Raw genomic sequence first — 23401 nt, 5'->3', positions numbered from 1 at the left:
CCCATGTCTGCGTGGTTTTCATATGACCACTCCGGTTTGCTCCCACATTCCAAAAAACATACAGACTTCCCCCTAAATTGGCCGTACAATGTGATAGATGCAATACAGTGTGCAATACATACATAGACCTATGACTGTGGTAGGGACTACATTGTGAGCCCCTGTGAGGGACAGTTAGTGACCAGTCAATATACTCTGTACAGCGCTGCGTAATATGTCAGCGCTATATCACATAGCGCAAGTGATAGCCATATATATATGCATTTGCAGAAGATGTAGGCGCTATACAAATACTAAATAATAATAATTTGCCTCACCAGGATTGCACTTTTATTTAGCTTTCCTGTATGACAAGAAGCCACAGTCAGCTCTAGGGGAAGAGGGAAACAAAGGTGAATGAGGGAGGGCTGGTGCACACCAAGAGGGCTTCTGAGCATATTTCAAATTGTCAGTGATTTGAAAAGCGCTTGTCTAATGTGACCCTATGACGGTGTTCCCACAGCAGCGTAGTTATTTTATCAAAGTATACTGCATGTAGCATTTTTTAAACGTTTCATTAAAATATCTCTCTGAAACTCGTTTCACAAGATGACCACCACCCTCTGTGTCTTTTTTTTCCTGTCGTACCTCTGTATTTCCACACTCTATTATTCTCCGTTCGTCCAACATCCTCTTTGACTTTTTTTTTTTCCCGCTAGTCCCCCTGTCTCTCAGTTTTTCCCCACATCTGTGCCATTTTGTCCCCCAACAACTTTCTATGTTTGTCTCCCCATCTATGCCTCGTTTTGTCCCCCTGTGCCTCAGTTTGCCTCCCCATCTGTGACTGTTTGTCACCCTTGTCTTTGTTTGACACCCCTGTGACTCTCTATCACCACTGTGTCTCTGTATGTCCAGCATACCAATTCTACTCCCCCACACCCCTCAATTTCTCTCTCTCCTACAATCCTGCATGCATAAATGCTGACTCAACTTTCAGACCCAGTCCAGCAATGCCCATCTAGCCACTCCGCATCCTGCTCCCTCTATTTCGCCGAACTGCTTTCTGTATGTCATGTGATGCATGTGATGCAGAAGTATGTCATGTCATGCAGAAGAGCAAGAAGGTGGTGGAGAGAGGATGGACAGCGTTGTACTTGGTTTGGAGGTTAGTTCAATTTTGCTGCAGCAGTGTGGTCACTTGCAGGCACTCGTGCAAGTTTGAATTCTTTTCTTGAAATGTCACCCCACTTAGAATGATGTCATCAATACCTGATTGGGCCATTTGCAATGTTCAAACTTTCTTCAGTTGTGCATTACTAAGTTGTGGACTACCTGTGTTAATTTACTATTCATTTTTTTTTTTCTAGTATCATTCATCTATCTAAGATGCCACGATGTATTATAAAGGGATGTCCTAATCAGACAGGACAAACTGCGTCTCAAAAAGGAATTATGTTACATGGCTTTCCTAACTATCCCATAGTCATCCGTCGATGGTTGCAAGCTACAGGTCAATCTTTCACTGATTTGGATAGCATTGTGGATAAAATTATCGAAGGAAAGTCCAATGATCTTTTTAGAATTTGTTCAGCACATTTTTCCACTGAAAGTTATAATTGTAAAGGTACCAAAAATTTTTTAAAGAAGGACGCAAACCCAACTATTTTCCTCAATAATCCTGACAACATTATTGTAGATGAGGCATGGGTACTATCATGTGGAAAAAAAAAGACCGAAAGCTGTTGCCATGGAAACTGGTGAAAGTTCACAATCCTGTAAAAAGTGTAAACGTTCTATGTCAGAAAAAACCAAAAAGACTTTTACTGATGCTGGGACACAGACTGCTATGGAATCGTTCAATCACTCAGTACACCATGCTTCAACACAAACCAGTTTGGTTGAGCAACCTGTTCCCCTACACTTTTCTACACCTTTAAAAAACATTTCAAGCGTGACACAAGGAGCACAATGTTTGGGTAATGCCATGATTCCAGAAAGTCCTATTATTACATTCCCTGCTCAATGTTCCATACCAACAGCTACCGAAAATGAGATGGATATTCAAATACAAACAGTGAAAGAGGTTTCTTGTACTGAAAAAAGATCTATAAAAAAAAGGAAACTTGCTGAATACGTTTCTTTTGATACAAGCACAAGCACATTTTCAAAACCGTCATCAGTGAGGAGGAATTTGATCCTGGAGACATCACTGTTACAGACTCAGAACAGTGTTCAGTAGTATGGTAGAACAGTGGAGGAAACGGCTGGTGTAATGGCACAAGAATGCTCAGATCATGAACAAGATCCTTTATCAGATATAGCAAAATGCAAAAATTTATAGTCTTTGAGTCATGCCTAGACGAATTGCTGTTGAAAGTGAAGTGTCAGAAATCCAACTTTTGTCAGAAAAAGGTAATTCAAATCAACAAACAATTTCATGGCTCTGCTATTGTGGTGAACGGTGTATGTGAGGATGGCCATCGTTTCAAAATTTTCGATTCACAGCCAAAAATTAAAAGACGTTTTGCAGGAAATATATTATTGGCAGCCGCAATAGTTTGTTCTGGGTCCAATTTTCAAAAAGTTAGCCATTTCTTAGATGTTTTAGGCATAAAACAGATCACTGACTTCTCTTTCAATCTTTACCAAAGAACATATATTTTCCCGGCAATACACAACGCATGGGAGAAGGAAAAAAAGGCTATTCTACAGGAAATTACTAGACGACCAATAGTAATTGGAGGAGACGGACAATGCGACAGTCCAGGACATATGCCAAATATTGTGTGTACACCTTCATGGACCTTATGACAAACAAAATCATTGACTTTGAAGTAGTACAAGTAACAAAATGCAGTTCATCTGCCGCTATGGAGAAGTTTGGTTTTCACAAGTGCATGACACGGGATGTTGAAAACAAACTAAAGATTGTGCACTTTGCCACTGATCGTCATACCAGCATAAGAAAAAGCATGCGGGAGGACTTTCCAAATATCAACCATCAGTTTGATGTCTGGCATTTTGCCAAAAGCATAACAAAAAAGCTACGTCTGGCAAGCAATAGCAAAAGCATGGAACCTTTGAAGGACTGGGTGACTAAAATCCAGAACCATTTCTGGTGGTGTGTTTCAAATTGCTGGAACGATGAGGACAAGTTGCGAAAAAACTGGTTGGGAGTCATGCATCACGTGAACAACGTACATGAATGGGAAGAGGATGGAATAATACAAAGATGTGCTCATTCTCCACTTACAGATGATGATATTGAAGAAACTCATTGGCTGCATGCTGGAACCTCTGTGTATGAAAAACTGTACAGTATTGTCAATGACAAGAACATTATTGCAGATCTGAAACCCCTTACTTGGTCCTGTCATACAGGACCAATAGAGGTGTTTCACAGCAAGGTTTTGAAATACAGAACCAAACGGATCCATTTTGGAATTGACGGAATGTATGCAAGAACCATACTTGCTGTCCTGTCCAACAACTTCAATGTTAACAGAAAGCAAGCCGTTGTTAAAAAAAAAACCTGTGTCAGTGGAGAACTTGGATCTAAACGAGTCAAGTTTGTAGCACCTAAAGGAAGAAATGACTGGATTGCAAGACCAGTGTACGAAGATCTCAAATTTGACTATCTTCATGACATCTTAATTGAAACACTACAACTTTGTGAAGGTACAATCACTTCATCTTGGGTCTCCAAGTCTACAGATTATCCTTCCAACATTTCCAAACTCCAGAGACCGGATAAGGCTACCTTATTGAGCAAAAAGAAATCTCGATTTGGATCCTCATCCTAAAATATCCACTGAATAGACTTTCAAAGAACGTTTCACAGCTATCAGTTATGTGAGGTTATCCCTTCTACAAAACATGACAATCTACTTTGAGGCCTGGAACCCACTGAAATCAGCAAACGCAAAACGCAACCGCTAGCGATTTGTCTGAGCGGTTTGCAAGCGGATTCATGCGCGTTTTTGGTTGTGTTTAGCAACATTGTATTTTTTGGCCCAGCGGGTGCGTAGCGTTTTGCGTTTTTACCCCGATTGGTCCTGTGAATTATTTTTCATTTTGTTAGTGTGATGAACCGCAAAACGCTAGCAAAACCACTCAGTTTAGGTTTTGCTGAGCGTTTCTGCTAGCGTTTCAATACTTTACATTGAAGCGCTAACGCTCCAAAAATGCTGCAGGTCCTGCGTTTGCGTTTCTGGGAAACGCAAACGCTCCTGTGGAAGTTGCCCCATCCATGAACATCAGCTGAGCATTTTGGCAAAACGCTAGCGTATCGCAGCGCTGCCAAAATGCTCAAAAAAACGCTCTTGTGGGTTCCAGCCCTTATAGTAACTAAAAAGTTAATTGATAGCACTGTAATTATTTTATTTAGTTTTGTAATTCTTTGTTTACATAGAAAAAAAAACCAACGTGATTTTTGAATTTAGTTGCATTTTTAGGCATTTTTAGGCATAGAAATTACAGGCCTCTGCTTGGAGTGCCATCAGTGTAGGGGATGACATCACCTCGAATAAGCCCTGCACCTGAACTAAGCTCCATTCCCCTGGAATAGACACACCTCATTAACAAAGTAACAACCCCACTGTTTTTTTTTAATTACTCCCTCTTCTTTTCTTCCTTCTGTCTCATTGTGCTTCCCTAAAGTATATACACACACATACGATTTTTCAAATCGCACGGTCGTTTGGACGTTAAATCAGTCATGTGTACAAAGGATCATTAGGCTGATGAGGCTGGTTTGGACAGATCCACCATGCGGATTCGTGAAAAACAGTCTTATCAGCCGAACGATCGTTTGTACACACGCTCGATTGGACGTCAAAACAACCAGTCCGAATGACCAATTGTTTAGAAAAATCAGACGTATGTATACACCTTTAGTCCCCCTGTGCCAGCTCTGCACCATCCTCACCCATAGAATGATTTCAGTTAACTGGTGCACTAGGCAAACAACAACTTTGGACCCACAATTGATGGACATCAAGTTTTTAGGTCAACATTTGTTGGGCATAAGCCAGGCCCATGGACTTTATCCTCAGGCTCTAGGCACCTGACTGAATTGAACAATGTTTTGTATAGCGTCAACCCAACCTTTATTGTACTTGAATATATTTATAATTGATATAGCAAAAATGGAGAGTTATACAATTTTTTGCATTATGATTCGACATTAAAGTTCTGTTTTGAATTATTTGTCCTTGGTTTTTTTTTTATTTTCTAAATTTGGTTAAATTTTCTACTCTAAATATCATCCAGGATTGAAAGTACAGTTAAATCTTATGGTTGATTATAAAAAAATGTTTGTTTCCATGTATGGTTGCCGGCATATATCAAAATATACCGCTGTTTATTATTGCATGGTCATCATAACATGCACAATTTCGTTTCACCAATTTTTGTGGATCGACCTGGGGGTGGTGCGAAGTAGCTGCTGAATGTGAACAGCGGTTGGGATAAATACTCATTTGCCGGCAGTCAGGTCTGTCCTCAACGCTGTACGGGGCTTTATTTTTCCTCCGGTTCTTGCATCGCATTTCACATAAACAGGGTCCCATTGGCCCTATTATAAGGAGATGATACCAGCAAGAACAGGAAGTGGAATGAAACCAGTACACGCGTGAGGACACGGCTGCCGGCGTGTGAGTATTTGTACCCTCTCCCTCCCCCTGGCTCTCTGTGCTGCGACCACCTAATGAATGGTACACTTATCCCTGGCTAACTATGCTGCAGGCAACTACTACTGTTTACTCCTATCCCTGGATACCTATGCGGCGGTCAACTACTACTGGCTACACCAATCCCTGACCACCAATGCTGCAGCCACCTACTACTGGGGGGGGGGGGGGGGGGGCGTTACAAATAATTATACAATACCTAATCCCGTTATACCTTGTTTATTTTTAAAGTTTTAATAACGTGGAATTTCATACCGTTTCAACCATACTTCCATGTAACCTCACCATTACTCGTTCAACTCCTTCTTAGATGTCCTTGCGAGCTGATCTGCTATCATGATGTGAAATTCACAATCCATCTTGCTTGTTGGACATTGCGTTTAAAATGTTCTATGCAGCACTCCTTTTTTAAACCATTTATTTACAGCATAATTTGTAATCACACTCATTTACTCTTCCAAGTGACAATGTGCATAATGATTCTGGACATGGGAGTGCAATCAAGGTTTACTGCACGTCAAATACAGGCCATGTTATTTTGCATCCACTAGAAGTAGGAATCAATATATAGGTATCTCCAACATATGTATCCAGGTAAAAGTGACTTCAGTATGTTGACTGGTATCTGAGCCCACATTGTAGCTATAAAGTTTAAAATGCCAGCTGTGTAGGAGGTGGAGGCTCCAGCTCTGCATCGTTGCACAACAGCTATTAACCTCCCCTGCGTTCTATTGAGATCGCCAGGGCGGCTGCGGGAGGATTTTTTTTTTTTATAAAAAAAAAATCTATTTCATGCAGCCAGCTGAAAGTTGGCTGCATGAAAGCACACTAGAGGGCGCTCCTGTTGCATATTTCTGATCGCCTCCGGCGATCCGAAATAACAAGAAGGGCCGCGATGAGCGGCCCTCCTTGCTTTGCTTTTCTCGTAGTGACGTCAGCCGACGTCCTGACGTCAGCCGCCTCCGATCCAGCTCTTAGCTCTGGCCGGAACTGATTGGTCAGGCTGCGCAGGGCTCGGGCGGCTGGGGGGACCCTCTTTCGCCGCTGCTCGCTAATGTTTTATATACTGTTATGAATATAGATGTACAATTGAAATACACCTGTTTTTTATCTTGCCAAACTTTGTGCACTCAAAAATGTGTGAAATCAATTACATCTTATGGTCTGAATTTGTCCAGGTGATAGAACTGTGTCATGTCCCTTCTTGTGTCCCCTCTGCCTCATGTACCATTTCTTCCCATTGCCCTCTGTCCCTATGTTTATTTGGTCCTCTTTAGCTTGTGTCCACTAGTAGGCGAGATAAATTCCAGTTGGGTGAAGGATGTAATAGCAGCCAAGTACCAGGACGAGTAGGGATAAGGTCCATGATCATGCACATTCCAGCTTCACAAGACTCTACGCAGTTTCTAGACGCCTGGTCAATGAAGCATAGGGCACTGCGAGGACACCATCCAATCGCCTACTGCTGTTCTGACTGGACCAAATACTATGGACTAGTCCTTGATCAAATCACTGCACTCACTATATAGCCGCAAGTGCAATGATTGGACCAAAGGTGGAGCCATGGTTCTGCCTCTAAGACCACAGATCTCAAAGACTATAGACTGAAATTAGAAAAGGAGGCAATTGAATGGAGTCCTCACAGCGCACCACACGATTGTTTGAACAGTTTCCGTAGCCTGAGTGTAGTCGTGGTAAGCTTGTGCATGTGTGAACAAGGACCTATTCACAAATTGTAGCGGGACTCTATTACTGTAGTAAAAACTAACCGTTTAGTAAGTATGTTATCTAACAGTGGTGGAAAAGCTGGCAGGGACATAAGGACAACGGCCATTGGGAAAATTAGGGATACACTGAATCTACACTAGTAACCTAAATTGCATTGAATTTGGAGGCAAACTCAATGGGTTAAGAAAGGGCATTGAGACAAAAGTCACACAGAGAGAAAAGGAGCAAGGGGAAAAGGTCATACCAGACAGAAGGGGCAAAAGGACTAAAGCCACAATGTGTACATAAAGGACATAGATTTGGGGACACAGTCCACAACGAAACAGGAGAGACATGGGGAGGGGAAAGGGGGACAAAGGGACAGGAGAGCTAAAGGTGAAAATAACAGACACAATGGGACAGCGAAGGAACAGAGAAGAAATAAAGGATATTTATTGGAAGGGATTTAGGGAAGATAATCTAAGACGCCCCTGCACCATGGACCCACAATTTTTTTTTTTTGGGGGGGGGGGGGGGGGAACAAAACTAGATGTGTCTCAGTGTTCAGATTGTGTTACTTTCCAACTAAAATGGCACATAATGCAATCTAACATATACAGAGATAAATTGAATGAAGCATAATTCGTTTTTGAAATGATTTAATAATTAGAATTAAAAATGTAACAACGTAACGTTATAACAGAAAAACAAAAAACGTACAAATAGTACATTCAAAGGATTATTCGAAAACAATAATTAAAATTGTAACATAGACGGATGATTCAAAAGAGAACTGTGCCCTGTATGTATTTACTCACCAGCTGTTGGAGAGATACATAAATAGCATAACATATATACCCGAGTTCAAGCTGAGTTTTTCGCTCCAAAAAAAAAAAAAGGCCAACAGTGGGGGTCTTGGATTATAAACGAGTCAAGCTGTCAATGCCCCCGCCTTATGAGAAGGACAAAAGTGATCTGTCCCCCACCCAAGTGACCAATCCACAATGTGGAGTACCAATCCTGTATATGCTGGAAGAAATTAGCAGGCATAATTTCAGTGAGGTGAGGGCCCCCCTTCCACCCAGCACAGTTGAACAGACTTCAGCTAAACACCAGCAGGCATGCTAGTTTGCCCAGCCGGTTCACCCACGAGTCTCCAAACCCATTCATCGGGCAGTGCATAGCGGTACAGTATTCTCCGGCTGTGTCCCCTCCCTCCTGCATAACCAAACTCCTGTTCATGGGAAGTTTTCAATCACCGGTCCCCGCCATCAGGATTCATCTGCATGCATGTCACCGTCTCACTCCTATAAAGCCCTGAAGTAGCTCTTTTCTACTAGAGGGCGTCATAGGAATGAGAAGGTGACAGGCAGACAATCGTGATGGCCTGGACCGGTATTAGAAAACTTCACATGTTAACTGAAGTAAGAGGTATACGGAGGCTGCCATATTTATCGCCTTTTAATCAATACCAGTTGCCTGGCAACCCTGCTGATCTATTAGTCTACAACAGTATCTGAATAACTCCAGAAACAAGCATGCAGCTAGTCTTGTCAGATCTGCCGACCTGATCTGCTGCATGCTTGTTCAACGGCTATGGCTAATAGTATTAGAGGCAGAGGATCAGCAGAATGGCCAGGCAACTGGTATTGCTTACATGGAAATCAATATGGCAGCTTTCATATCTCTCTTACTTTTGTTGTCCTTTAATGCTATCTGGCATGCTCAAATAAAGAATTCGTATTTCATCCTGCTAAATAAATCACCTGTGCAGATGGGCGAGGGGGTGTTAATGTTACCCATCAGGCCTCTTTTTAGATCGTCCCTCTGTGCCTCCCACGATGCGTTACAAGCGCATCACGTGACTACAAACACTTCTTCCATCAACACGGAAGGATGAAGTGTATATAATCATTTGGACGCAGCTTGGTACGTTTTGTGGGAGTCATCGAGGGACGATCAAAGAAGACACATGATTGGTAAGATTAACACAACCCCACCCCCCCACCTAGCCCAGGTGATTTAATTAACAGGATGAAATCTGTATAATACCTATTGGTATTTCTTCCAAAATTGTTATTTGATTCCCTTTAATCGTTTGATCAGTCTTCCATGGCTAGATACTCGGCTGCAATATCTCCAAATGGTCTAAATCCCATGTAATGTCCAGTTGGATCGGGAAATGCCTCCCGTACCTTATTCACAACACATGAAGGAATAGGTCTTCGATGACCCTTGCCCAGGCAACCATGGACCCACCCCGTGAATGCACGGTAGATGGCTTTTCTGTACTTCCTAAAAATAATGAAAATAAATACATTAGTGAGTCTGTGTATACACAAATATCAACTTCAAACTGGTACTGTAGGTGTTAATAAATAATTTTTAGAGTGATATATACATATTATTAAGATTTTCTTTTTCTCCTACTAAATAAATTTTAAAAAAAAAATAATAATTTTATAACAATAGTCGAAATGCAGAGAATTATTAACTTGTACAAGACTGTCAGTTCAAATCTCCAAAGTATTGGGGATTCACTGTGCTGTGCCCGTATAGAAGAGGACACGGGGAAAACAGTACACGGGAGGACATACAGCAGGAGACAAGAACAGACACATGTGGGACACAGGAGGACAGAGGAAGACTAACTAAAAAAAAAAAAAAAACGTACCAAAGGGTATGAGATACGATGGGTGCATAATCCACAATATGCCCTTTCACCATGGAAGGAGCATGTTTAGTTTTTTTTTTTTTTTCCATGGGTTTTGTCCTCTAAATATATGTATATCTTACGGTCATGAGCGTCTAATAGTCAGTGAAATAAAGTACTGTAATTTCAAGTTTATCTACAACGAAAGTCATACATGAAATATTAATGCTTTTTGAAAGCTGCAATCTCTGCCCAGACTTTACTTTAGCAAAGAAATTTAATATATCATGTTTTTCAAGTTCTAGTTTCCACTATATTAATGTCACGTATCATTGGTATCATGATTTTACTTTACATTATATTGGTTAATTACCTGTTGCGATCCCTGTCTGAGGGATTAATTCCACGTGACCCTGTAGATAGAAAAAGGAATATTCTAGCCCATTCCTCACTAGAACAAAGCTGTGGCACCATAGGGTGCTGTAAAATACAGGGCAAATCGTCCATCAGCATTTGCACATTGTGTATTTCTGCACAGCAGATGGACTCCATGCCTGTCGGCATAGGGACACAGCAACGACAACTGCACCAGTCCAAATTTCCAATGCGATGTCGATCATAGTCGTCTGCCTGATTAGGGTTATTGGGGTCCCGTCTTGGATTTTCTGGAAAGCTTTCAGTTGGAGTGTCTTGCCCGCTTCTCCTCCTCATCTCAGCGTGCAACCGATCGATCTATAAATGAACATTGCAGCTTTATATATATATATATATATATATATATATATATATATATATATATATATATATATATATTTATTTATTTTTTTCATAATTAATCATATACATTTACTCTAAAAATGTGTTATTTAATAATACCTGATATTATTTTTCTTATTGTGGCAACATAGTACAATTGTAGTCCGATTAATCACCTATACAGCAGAAAAGGTTAGAAAAATCTGTCTTGTGTCTTCTGTATCAATTTTTTTTTTCTTCATTCTATGTGCACCTTTCTTCATGCTGGCTGTACAGGTGATAGATTCTACTACTATTATAATACACAGTTGCCATGTTTGCCTATTCATGGCTATCTATACTGGCTACACCTATTCCTGGATATCTGTTTACAACTATTATGGCTATCTGCACCTATTCTCACTATGTACTGTCTGCATCTATTACTGGCTATCTATACTGGCTGCACCTATTCCTGGCTAGCTATACTGTTCTGGCTGCATTGATTCCTGACTATCTGTACTGGCTGGACATATTCGTCAAGAACTATACTGCTTGAACCTATTATGGACCGTTTCAACTATAGCGGAATCTGCCTCAAATCCATAGAGTATCCCCGCAGGCAAATCGCACAGGGAAACTCTTCCATAGGGGATTATTGTGCTGCTGGACTAATCGCTGGTGGTAGCGATTCAGCCGGAATCCCCTGCAGAATTCACTTGGGAGGCAGGAAATCCCATAGCCGTGCATGGCACAGCTGATGGGATTCGCCTGCAATTCCACACATCCGCTCAGTGCCGGCACTTGTTTCGCTGACACATGTAGCACAAGTGGAAACGTGCCCTACCTGGTTATCTATACTGGACGCACCTATTCTTGGATAGCTATACTGTTCTTGCTGCATTGATTCCTGACTCCTGTGAAATAAGGATGGATTAAGAAAACACTATGGCTGAATTCAATGAAATCATTTTTACCATTTCATCCATCGATAAGTTCTCCTCTTGGTTCCCCAAGGTACTAGTTGAATCACTAGACGCTGCCATCTTTGCTGTACAAAGTTATCTAAATAGAAATGGATAGATTACTAATAACAATTTTCAACATAAAAAATTAAATTTTATGTAACATGATTATATTTATGGTCAAGTCTGCAATGGCTGGGTGGGAAGATCATACCTTTAGTATATGTAGGCAGGGGTATATGTGCCCCAGTATATATAGCCAGGGGTATATGTGTCCAGGAAATTTAGCCAGGGGTATATGTGCCCAGTAAACTTAGCCAGGGGTATATGTGCCCAGTAAACTTAGCCAGGGGTATATGTGCCCAGTATATATAGCCAGGGGTATATGTGCCCAGTACACTTAGCCAGGGGTATATGTGCCCAGTAAACTTAGCCAGAGGTATATGTGCCCAGTATATATAGCCAGGGGTATATGTGCCCAGTAAACTTAGCCAGAGGTATATGTGCCCAGTACACTTAGCCAGGGGTATATGTGCCCAGTACACTTAGCCAGGGGTATATGTGCCCAGTAAACTTAGCCAGAGGTATATGTGCCCAGTACACTTAGCCAGGGGTATATGTGCCAAGTAAACTTAGCCAGGGGTATATGTGCCTAGTAAACTTAGCCAGGGGTATATGTGCCCAGTAAACTTAGCCAGGGGTATATGTGCCCAGTAAACTTAGCCAGGGGTATATGTGCCCAGTATATATAGCCAGGGGTATATGTGCCCAGTATATATAGCCAGGGGTATATGTGCCCAGTATATATAGCCAGGGGTATATGTGCCCAGTATATATAGCCAGGGGTATATGTGCCCAGTAAACTTAGCCAGAGGTATATGTGCCCAGTACACTTAGCCAGGGGTATATGTGCCCAGTACACTTAGCCAGGGGTATATGGGCCCAGTAAACTTAGCCAGGGGTATATGTGCCCAGTAAACTTAGCCAGAGGTATATGTGCCCAGTACACTTAGCCAGGGGTATATGTGCCCAGTAAACTTAGCCAGGGGTATATGTGCCCAGTAAACTTAGCCAGGGGTATATGTGCCCAGTAAACTTAGCCAGGGGTATATGTGCCCAGTATATATAGCCAGGGGTATATGTGCCCAGTATATATAGCCAGGGGTATATTTGCCCAGTACACTTAGCCAGGGGTATATGTGCCAAGTAAACTTAGCCAGGGGTATATGTGCCCAGTAAACTTAGCCAGGGGTATATGTGCCCAGTATATATAGCCAGGGGTATATGTGCCCAGTATATATAGCCAGGGGTATATGTGCCCAGTATATATAGCCAGGGGTATATGTGCCCAGTATATATAGCCAGGGGTATATGTGCCCAGTATATATAGCCAGGGGTATATGTGCCCAGTACACTTAGCCAGGGGTATATGTGCCAAGTAAACTTAGCCAGGGGTATATGTGCCTAGTAAACTTAGCCAGGGGTATATGTGCCCAGTAAACTTAGCCAGGGGTATATGTGCCCAGTAAACTTAGCCAGGGGTATATGTGCCCAGTATATATAGCCAGGGGTATATGTGCCCAGTAAACTTAGCCAGGGGTATATGTGCCCAGTAACCTTAGCCAGGGGTATATGTGCCCAGTAAACTTAGCCAGAGGTATATGTGCCCAGTAAACTTAGCCAGAGGTATATGTGCCCAGTAAACTTAGCCAGGGGTATATGTGCCCAGTAAACTTAGCCAGGGTTATATGTGCCCAGTATATATAGCCAGGGGTATATGTGCCCAGTACACTTAGCCAGGGGTATATGTGCCCAGTACACTTAGCCAGGTGTATATGTGCCCAGTAAACTTAGCCAGGGGTATATGTGCCCAGTAAACTTAGCCAGAGGTATATGTGCCCAGTAAACTTAGCCAGGGGTATATGTGCCCAGTAACCTTAGCCAGGGGTATATGTGCCCAGTAACCTTAGCCAGGGGTATATGTGCCCAGTTAACTTAGCCAGAGGTATATGTGCCCAGTAAACTTAGCCAGGGGTATATGTGCCCAGTAACCTTAGCCAGGGGTATATGTGCCCAGTAACCTTAGCCAGGGGTATATGTGCCCAGTTAACTTAGCCAGAGGTATATGTGCCCAGTACACTTAGCCAGGGGTATATGTGCCCAGTAAACTTAGCCAGAGGTATATGTGCCCAGTACACTTAGCCAGGGGTATATGTGCCCAGTAAACTTAGCCAGGGGTATATGTGCCCAGTAACCTTAGCCAGGGGTATATGTGCCCAGTAAACTTAGCCAGAGGTATATGTGCCCAGTAACCTTAGCCAGGGGTATATGTGCCCAGTTAACTTAGCCAGAGGTATATGTGCCCAGTACACTTAGCCAGGGGTATATGTGCCCAGTATATATAGCCAGGGGTATATGTGCCCAGTACACTTAGCCAGGGGTATATGTGCCAAGTAAACTTAGCCAGGGGTATATGTGCCCAGTAAACTTAGCCAGAGGTATATGTGCCCAGTACACTTAGCCAGGGGTATATGTGCCCAGTATATATAGCCAGGGGTATATGTGCCCAGTACACTTAGCCAGGGGTATATGTGCCAAGTAAACTTAGCCAGGGGTATATGTGCCAAGTAAACTTAGCCAGGGGTATATGTGCCAAGTAAACTTAGCCAGGGGTATATGTGCCCAGTAAACTTAGCCAGGGGTATATGTGCCCAGTATATATAGCCAGGGGTATATGTGCCCAGTACACTTAGCCAGGGGTATATGTGCCCAGTACACTTAGCCAGGGGTATATGTGCCCAATAAACTTAGCCAGGGGTATATGTGCCCAGTAAACTTAGCCAGAGGTATATGTGCCCAGTAACCTTAGCCAGGGGTATATGTGCCCAGTTAACTTAGCCAGAGGTATATGTGCCCAGTACACTTAGCCAGGGGTATATGTGCCCAGTAAACTTAGCCAGAGGTATATGTGCCCAGTACACTTAGCCAGGGGTATATGTGCCCAGTAAACTTAGCCAGAGGTATATGTGCCCAGTAAACTTAGCCAGAGGTATATGTGCCCAGTACACTTAGCCAGGGGTATATGTGCCCAGTAAACTTAGCCAGGGGTATATGTGCCCAGTAAACTTAGCCAGGGGTATATGTGCCCAGTAAACTTAGCCAGAGGTATATGTGCCCAGTAAACTTAGCCAGAGGTATATGTGCCCAGTACACTTAGCCAGGGGTATATGTGCCCAGTAAACTTAGCCAGGGGTATATGTGCCCAGTAAACTTAGCCAGAGGTATATGTGCCCAGTAACCTTAGCCAGGGGTATATGTGCCCAGTTAACTTAGCCAGAGGTATATGTGCCCAGTACACTTAGCCAGGGGTATATGTGCCCAGTAAACTTAGCCAGAGGTATATGTGCCCAGTACACTTAGCCAGGGGTATATGTGCCCAGTAAACTTAGCCAGAGGTATATGTGCCCAGTAAACTTAGCCAGAGGTATATGTGCCCAGTACACTTAGCCAGGGGTATATGTGCCCAGTAAACTTAGCCAGGGGTATATGTGCCCAGTAAACTTAGCCAGAGGTATATGTGCCCAGTAACCTTAGCCAGGGGTATATGTGCCCAGTTAACTTAGCCAGAGGTATATGTGCCCAGTACACTTAGCCAGGGGTATATGTGCCCAGTAAACTTAGCCAGAGGTATATGTGCCCAGTACACTTAGCCAGGGGTATATGTGCCCAGTACACTTAGCCAGGGGTATATGTGCCCAGTAAACTTAGCCAGAGGTATATGTGCCCAGTAAACTTAGCCAGAGGTATATGTGCCCAGTACACTTAGCCAGGGGTATATGTGCCCAGTAAACTTAGCCAGGGGTATATGTGCCCAGTAAACTTAGCCAGGGGTATATGTGCCCAGTAAACTTAGCCAGAGGTATATGTGCCCAGTAAACTTAGCCAGAGGTATATGTGCCCAGTACACTTAGCCAGGGGTATATGTGCCCAGTAAACTTAGCCAGGGGTATATGTGCCCAGTAAACTTAGCCAGAGGTATATGTGCCCAGTAACCTTAGCCAGGGGTATATGTGCCCAGTTAACTTAGCCAGAGGTATATGTGCCCAGTACACTTAGCCAGGGGTATATGTGCCCAGTAAACTTAGCCAGAGGTATATGTGCCCAGTACACTTAGCCAGGGGTATATGTGCCCAGTAAACTTAGCCAGAGGTATATGTGCCCAGTAAACTTAGCCAGGGGTATATGTGCCCAGTACACTTAGCCAGGGGTATATGTGCCCAGTAAACTTAGCCAGGGGTATATGTGCCCAGTAAACTTAGCCAGGGGTATATGTGCCCAGTAAACTTAGCCAGGGGTATATGTGCCCAGTATATATAGCCAGGGGTATATGTGCCCAGTATATATAGCCAGGGGTATATGTGCCCAGTAAACTTAGCCAGGGGTATATGTGCCCAGTAAACTTAGCCAGAGGTATATGTGCCCAGTAAACTTAGCCAGGGGTATATGTGCCCAGTAAACTTAGCCAGGGGTATATGTGCCCAGTAACCTTAGCCAGGGGTATATGTGCCCAGTAAACTTAGCCAGAGGTATATGTGCCCAGTAACCTTAGCCAGGGGTATATGTGCCCAGTTAACTTAGCCAGAGGTATATGTGCCCAGTACACTTAGCCAGGGGTATATGTGCCCAGTATATATAGCCAGGGGTATATGTGCCCAGTAAACTTAGCCAGGGGTATATGTGCCCAGTAAACTTAGCCAGAGGTATATGTGCCCAGTAAACTTAGTCAGAGGTATATGTGCCCAGTACACTTAGCCAGGGGTATATGTGCCAAGTAAACTTAGCCAGGGGTATATGTGCCCAGTAAACTTAGCCAGAGGTATATGTGCCCAGTAACCTTAGCCAGGGGTATATGTGCCCAGTTAACTTAGCCAGAGGTATATGTGCCCAGTACACTTAGCCAGGGGTATATGTGCCCAGTAAACTTAGCCAGAGGTATATGTGCCCAGTACACTTAGCCAGGGGTATATGTGCCCAGTAAACTTAGCCAGAGGTATATGTGCCCAGTAAACTTAGCCAGAGGTATATGTGCCCAGTACACTTAGCCAGGGGTATATGTGCCCAGTAAACTTAGCCAGGGGTATATGTGCCCAGTAAACTTAGCCAGGGGTATATGTGCCCAGTAAACTTAGCCAGGGGTATATGTGCCCAGTATATATAGCCAGGGGTATATGTGCCCAGTATATATAGCCAGGGGTATATGTGCCCAGTAAACTTAGCCAGAGGTATATGTGCCCAGTACACTTAGCCAGGGGTATATGTGCCCAGTAAACTTAGCCAGGGGTATATGTGCCCAGTAAACTTAGCCAGGGGTATATGTGCCCAGTAAACTTAGCCAGAGGTATATGTGCCTAGTACACTTAGCCAGGGGTATATGTGCCCAGTACACTTAGCCAGAGGTATATGTGCCCAGTCAGAGGTATATGTGCCCAGTAAACTTAGCCAGAGGTATATGTGCCCAGTACACTTAGCCAGGGGTATATGTGCCCAGTAAACTTAGCCAGGGGTATATGTGCCCAGTAAACTTAGCCACGGGTATATGTGCCCAGTAACCTTAGCCAGGGGTATATGTGCCCAGTAAACTTAGCCAGAGGTATATGTGCCCAGTACACTTAGCCAGGGGTATATGTGCCCAGTATATATAGCCAGGGGTATATGTGCCCAGTATATATAGCCAGGGGTATATGTGCCCAGTATATATAGCCAGGGGTATATGTGCCCAGTAACCTTAGCCAGGGGTATATGTGCCCAGTAAACTTAGCCAGGGGTATATGTGCCCAGTATATATAGCCAGGGGTATATGTGCCCAGTAACCTTAGCCAGGGGTATATGTGCCCAGTAAACTTAGCCAGGGGTATATGTGCCCAGTAAACTTAGCCAGGGGTATATGTGCCCAGTAAACTTAGCCAGGGGTATATGTGCCCAGTAAATGTAGTCAGTGGTATATGTGCCCAAGTATATGTTGTCAGGGGGTATATGTGCACAGCATATGTAGGCAGGGGTATATGTGCACAGCATATGTAGGCAGGGGTATATGTGCCCAGTATATATGTAGGCAGGGGTATATGTGCCCAGTATATATGTAGGCTGGGGTATATGTGCCCAGTAAATGTAGTCAGGGAGTATACATGTAGGCAGGGGATATATGTGCCCAGTAAATGTAGTCAGGGAGTATATATGTAGGCAGGGGTATATGTGCACTCAGTCATAATGTGGTTGGTTCAGGCTGGAGAGGAGGTCAGCTGAGTATAATTACCTCCTCCGCACTTCTTCCGCTTCTGCCGCTCGATCCACGCCCTGGTCGGGAGAAATCCAGGTCGGGCTTCTGTGCTGCGGGAGGATGACGTCACCGGCGCTCCTCAGCGTGAACGGGGCGTGCGCATTAGGGCTTACTCTACTGCGCATGCGTCCCCCAAGCTAGGCTTGTACGCTGAGCAGCGCGGAAGCGCTGCAAGCGTACAAAGTAACAACTTGAGCTGCTCATGCCCCGGAACAATAAGGGCATGAGCCGGCGGCCATCTTGGATATCTCCCGGGGGAAAAATATAAAAATAACATAAATAAGGCACACAACAGCGGCGAAAATAGAGGTAAAGTGATTTCCTCTATAAAAGCTATTGATATATATATAATTTGTGTGTTAGCTTTCATCTCTGGTTCCCTTCATTCATAGAAATTATAGTAATTACTAAAAGCAAATATCACCCCCAAAGAGCCAAATTTTTGGCAAAAGAAACAAATTGAATATTTTCCATAAAAGAATCTGAAGCAAAAGGAACTTTAAAGTTCTTGCAAAAAAGAGAGAACACCAAGAGCCCAATATAGTTGTAATGAATAGCGGAGATGCCGCCGCGTGGGCAAGCGTCAAGGCGGCTATCTCCGTGTTCCAGCCGGTGGCTTCTGCCGCACAGCAACATGCTGCTGGTTCGCCTGGTCCTTCTAGTTCACACAGATTGAGAGCTACGCACGCGCGCCAGGCGACAGGCCCTTTATGCTAGCAGAAGGGGAGTCAGCTGATCATGCCGATCAGCTGACTCCAGCTATGCTCCGGATTGGCTGAGTGACTGGGGAGGCGCTGTGGAGCGCTCTGGGTATATACAGGACTTGCCTGGCAGTTGCAAGTTGTCTGCTGTTGCGAATGCTTACGTGTGAACGCTCAGACCCCAGTCAGATCTTACAGTGTGTTAGAACCAGCCGGAGCTGGGAATTCACACTTAGTCAGATTCCGTGGATAGCCTTTAAAGTATTATTTTTATTTTATAGACTTGCTTACCATTCTATTAGACTAGTTCCCAGGTGTTGAGACCAAGGACCTCACACCTAAGACTAGGAGATTGCTACTGCTTATCTATTAGACTAGTTCCCAGGTGTTGAGACCAAGGACCTCACACCTAAGACTAGGAGATTGCTACATTGCTACTCCTTATCTATTAGACTAGTTCCCAGGTGTTGAGACCAAGGACCTCACACCTAAGACTAGGATTGTCATATATACTGTTACATGATCTCTGGCTTTCCTGACCACTCTCCTGCTTACTGATTCGGTACCTTTGCCTATCTGATAACCTGTTGCCAACATTTGCCTGTACCCGGATACCGAATCAGTCTTCCGTCTCTGTACCTTATCTGTCCGTGTGTTGCCGACCTGGCTTGTCTGACCTTTCTGGCTGTCTCTCATTCCTTGGGTGATCAGCCTTCCTGTACTGTCCGTGACACTTGCTCTTCAGGTGTTCATCAGCTGCGAGGGTCACCTGCTCCTCAGGAGACCATCTTGCAGCTCAGGCAGTGGTCTCTACCCCTCAGGAGTCCACTGGCTGCAGTACAGTCTGATTCCCAGTCCATCGGGGAATCCTTGGCTGCAGCACAGTCTGATTCCCTGCTCCTCAGGGAATCCTTGGCTGCAGCCCGATTACATCTCTCATTTCACCAGTTACCACTCTTGCAGCCCGGTCAGTGGTCCCTGCCCCTCAGGTGTCCACTGACTATAGTACCATCCAAGGTTCCCTGCTCCTCAGGGAATCCTCGCCTGCAGTAGAGTCTGTATCTCCTCCACATAAGGAGATCATCTTCAGCACAGTCAGTGGTAACCTGCCCCTCAGGGGTCCACTGGCTGCAGTGCAGTCTGATTCTCTGCTCTTCAGGGAATCCTTGGCTGCAGTAGTGTCTGTATCTCCCGCTCTTCGGGAGAGAACTTCTCTGTATACTGTTGCACCAAACACATTATCACATTGGGTGTCCTGTGTCTAGCTATACTAGTATTATTGGTGATTCTGCAGATCACCAATAATCAGAAAAAACTCTGTGTTGCTGACACCAATCGTTACAATAGTGTAGTATGTACTGGCAATGTATAATTGGAAGACTAATAATATTAATTTAATGCTTACAAACCAGGATTACCAATTAGGCAACCACTGTCAAAGCAGGTGGGGAGATGGTCCTGACCCCACTCAGGATTAAAAGTCGCTCTCTGTAGTAGAGGAAGGAAGGGTACAACCCTCCACCAAGGGTGGACTTGGATGTAGATAATAGGATAACAGAGGCGCCAACAGGATAAAAAAACACTAAAAGAACTTAAAAACCCATCTTGGTAATACAGGAGGTAGTGGTGGACTTACAGAGGAGCTCAACGTTGATGATACTGGCAGATGATGTTTACTCCTATCTGTTATTGCCTGATGAAGCAGGTTTGTACCCCGCGAAGCACGTTGCACTTTATTTGGAATATCCAATAAAATTATTTTGACTTAAAATCCACAGTTGTATGTTGTGCTTGGAGGAGGTAAGTCCACCACTGCCTCCTCTATTACCAAGATGGGTTTTTAAGTTATTTTAGTGTTTATTATCCTGTTGGCGCCTCTGTTATCCTATTATATTTAAAGTTCTTGCAGTACTTTGTTTCTCTGCTCTACTCTGTGAAAAATGAACATTAAACAAACCAGAAACATCTCAATAATGAAGTGAATGAATGGTGGGGGAACTTTTCACTTTTATAAAAATCTTTAATATTTTGAAAACTAGAACAAATAGAAGAGGGCTTTTTGCAGCACAAACCCGGCACTAACCAACCATCCCATTGTCATGCCTGTGCGTTGCTGTAGGGAGGCTGGGTGATGCCATCGTCTGGAAAAAAATAATTGCTGTGATCTTCAAAACAAAGCAGCACATGGCCTCATTTTTTTCAGCCCAGTATAGCTTATTTGTGCCAATTGTAGGGGGGGGGGGGGGATTTTGCATCAACTCAGAATTATCTGCATCTCATTGACAATCACCAGTGACAGACTACAGACCTGCAATGTTACAGAGAGCTCTGGCTATAAACACTTATTTATAACAGTAAATCTGAGTGATGCAGGTAATAGTACATCTTACATTACATGCAGAGGAACAAAACACGTCACACTGTGGGAACAATATACAGCTGATATTCAGCACATTATCCAGAGGAATAACTTTATTAGCAGCTTTAATCACAGGAGAGATACTTGGAGACGCATCAGATTTCCATTCTAATAGGAGTTATTTTGTTACATAACACAGAATCGTTTCCAGCAACAGCTTCCCACATTTGTCTGTAGCAGCAGCGAATGTTCATCCGACTCACTGATAGGCGGCCAGATTTCTCTCCCCCCCCCCTCCCTGCAGTCCTGAGTGGGCGATTTGCGGGAGTCAAAACTCACTTATCGCCTATTCCATTATCATGTATCCATGGCAACAGGGTGACACACGTCAAGAGGTTCCAGCGTGTAATACGTTGTCATGTGAAGAGTGTCACGGGACACCCTGTTGCCATGGAGATGTGGTGCTGGAATGGCCGAGTTTTGAACAGGGCTGTGGAGTCGGTACAAAAATACTCCGACTCCTCAGGTTAGGATTCCTCCGACTCCTCAACTTCTCTTATTTGCATATTACAATCTTGTTGATTGAAAGTATGTAACATAAAATGCATCTGTTAACTGCCAACGCTTAGGAATTTTAAAACACAACTGAACTGAGAGGGATATGGAGGCTGCCATATTTATTCCCTTTTAAACAATACCAGTTACCTGGCTATCCAGCTGATCTTCTGCCTCTAATACTTTTAATCATAGACTTAGGCCGCGTTCACATCATACGCACTTCTATACGCATTTGGAAGTACGTATGACGTGGTAACATGCAAGAACGGCAGAAGGGTATAGACAGCCCTTCTGCCATTCACATCAAATGCGCTACACAGCAGTACGATGCTCTATGATGTGCTTGCGTACTGCTGCATGCATTCGGCCCGCGAGTGCAGAGCTGACCCATTCACTGTCAATGGATGGGATCAGCAATGCAACGGGGAGCAGCGCAGATGGCGTGCGATCATACGCGTTGTGTTCCGATCACACGGCCATCTGCGCTGCATAGATGTGAATGAGGCCTAAAACTAGTCCTTGGTAAGAGTACTTGTAGAAGGTAAAGACAGGAACAAAGAACATCTATCAGGCCCTAGGCAATGTAAGTGTGGGTACATGTAAGAGTGATGTGCAGGTACTCTGCAGGGGAATAAGGAGATTCTTCCTCTATTACACATTCTTCATATACAATCTGAACCAGGTTTATGGGTGACAGACAACACCTCTCTGTTCAATGTGCACAACATTCTCAGTGGATTCCCTGCAGCTCTGTGGGGAGTGCATTTGTAGAGTATAGTAATACTGTGTAACAAAGTAAACCCGAGACAGATTAAAGTTTTATACATACCTGGGGCTTCCTCCAGCCCCCTTCAGGCTAATCAGTCCCTCGCTGTCCTCCTTCGCCACCTGGATCTTCTTCTATGGGTCCAGGCATTTGAGCCAGTCTGGTGTAGTGCACATGCACACACTCTGCCGCCAGGAATGTACTACACCTGCTCAGCACTATTGCGCAGATGCAGAACACTCCTGGCTGTGGAAGCTGCACACGGCCGGACTGCGCTGACTGGCTGAATTACCAGGACTCCTAGCAGAAGATCCAGGAGGTGGAAGAGGACAGCGAGGGACTGATTAGCCTGAAGTGGGCTGGAGGAAGCCCCAGGTATGTATAAAACTTTTCTTTTCATCCGTCTCAGGTACTTTTAAATTTGTAGTCACCAAACCAAATTTTAACAACATATGAAATTATTTGATTTCATGAGCCAAAGGAGCGCATAAATTTGCATAAACCAGCATCAACTCAGGATTATTTGCATCTGATTGACCATCACTATTAGTGACACAGCTACACATCAGGCTTTATTCTTACAGCATAAATGTTATTTAGTATATATAAGAGATTCCTGTGTACACATCAGATATAGAGTCACAATCAGATATGTATACCTGACTTTAAAAATACAGGGACTGCTTTATTGAAGCAGCACAAGTAACTATTTTTGATTGGTTTATTTCATTTTTGTGGGCTGAGCACAGCTATTACTGTCTATATAATTTATGATGACCATTTTCTGAGAAATATAACATTTTATCATATTTTCTATTTTAAATTACAGTTTAAATTCATTAGGAGTTGGAGTCGGAGCATTTTTATCCTGACTCCAGGTACCCAAAAATTGCTCCGACTCCTCAACTCCGACTCCACAGCCCTGGTTTTGACCCCTGCATATCACCCGCT

General features: G+C 43.8%; 1 protein-coding gene and 1 long non-coding RNA gene across 2 annotated transcripts in view; both read right to left on the bottom strand.

Moving 5' to 3' along the window:
• LOC137535358 (zinc finger protein 850-like) overlaps positions 1–23401 on the bottom strand; it is a 92604-nt gene that overhangs the window by 59297 nt on the left and 9906 nt on the right. Inside the window, exon 3 of the mRNA XM_068257186.1 lies at positions 22387–22392. Within this exon, the coding sequence (XP_068113287.1) occupies positions 22387–22392 (6 nt within the window). The remainder of the gene's footprint in view (positions 1–22386; positions 22393–23401) is intronic.
• On the bottom strand, positions 10324–18124 carry LOC137535359 (uncharacterized). Its single transcript, XR_011024399.1, has 3 exons — positions 18043–18124; positions 11742–11829; positions 10324–10761 (listed from the first exon to the last, which is right to left on the bottom strand). It is a non-coding gene; the product is annotated as an uncharacterized lncRNA (long non-coding RNA).

The sequence above is a fragment of the Hyperolius riggenbachi genome, chromosome 10 (assembly GCF_040937935.1).
Source record: "Hyperolius riggenbachi isolate aHypRig1 chromosome 10, aHypRig1.pri, whole genome shotgun sequence".
Lineage (NCBI taxonomy): Eukaryota > Metazoa > Chordata > Amphibia > Anura > Hyperoliidae > Hyperolius > Hyperolius riggenbachi.
The sequence above is the reverse complement of the archived record's forward strand: the minus strand, read 5'-3'. Positions and strand labels throughout refer to the sequence as shown.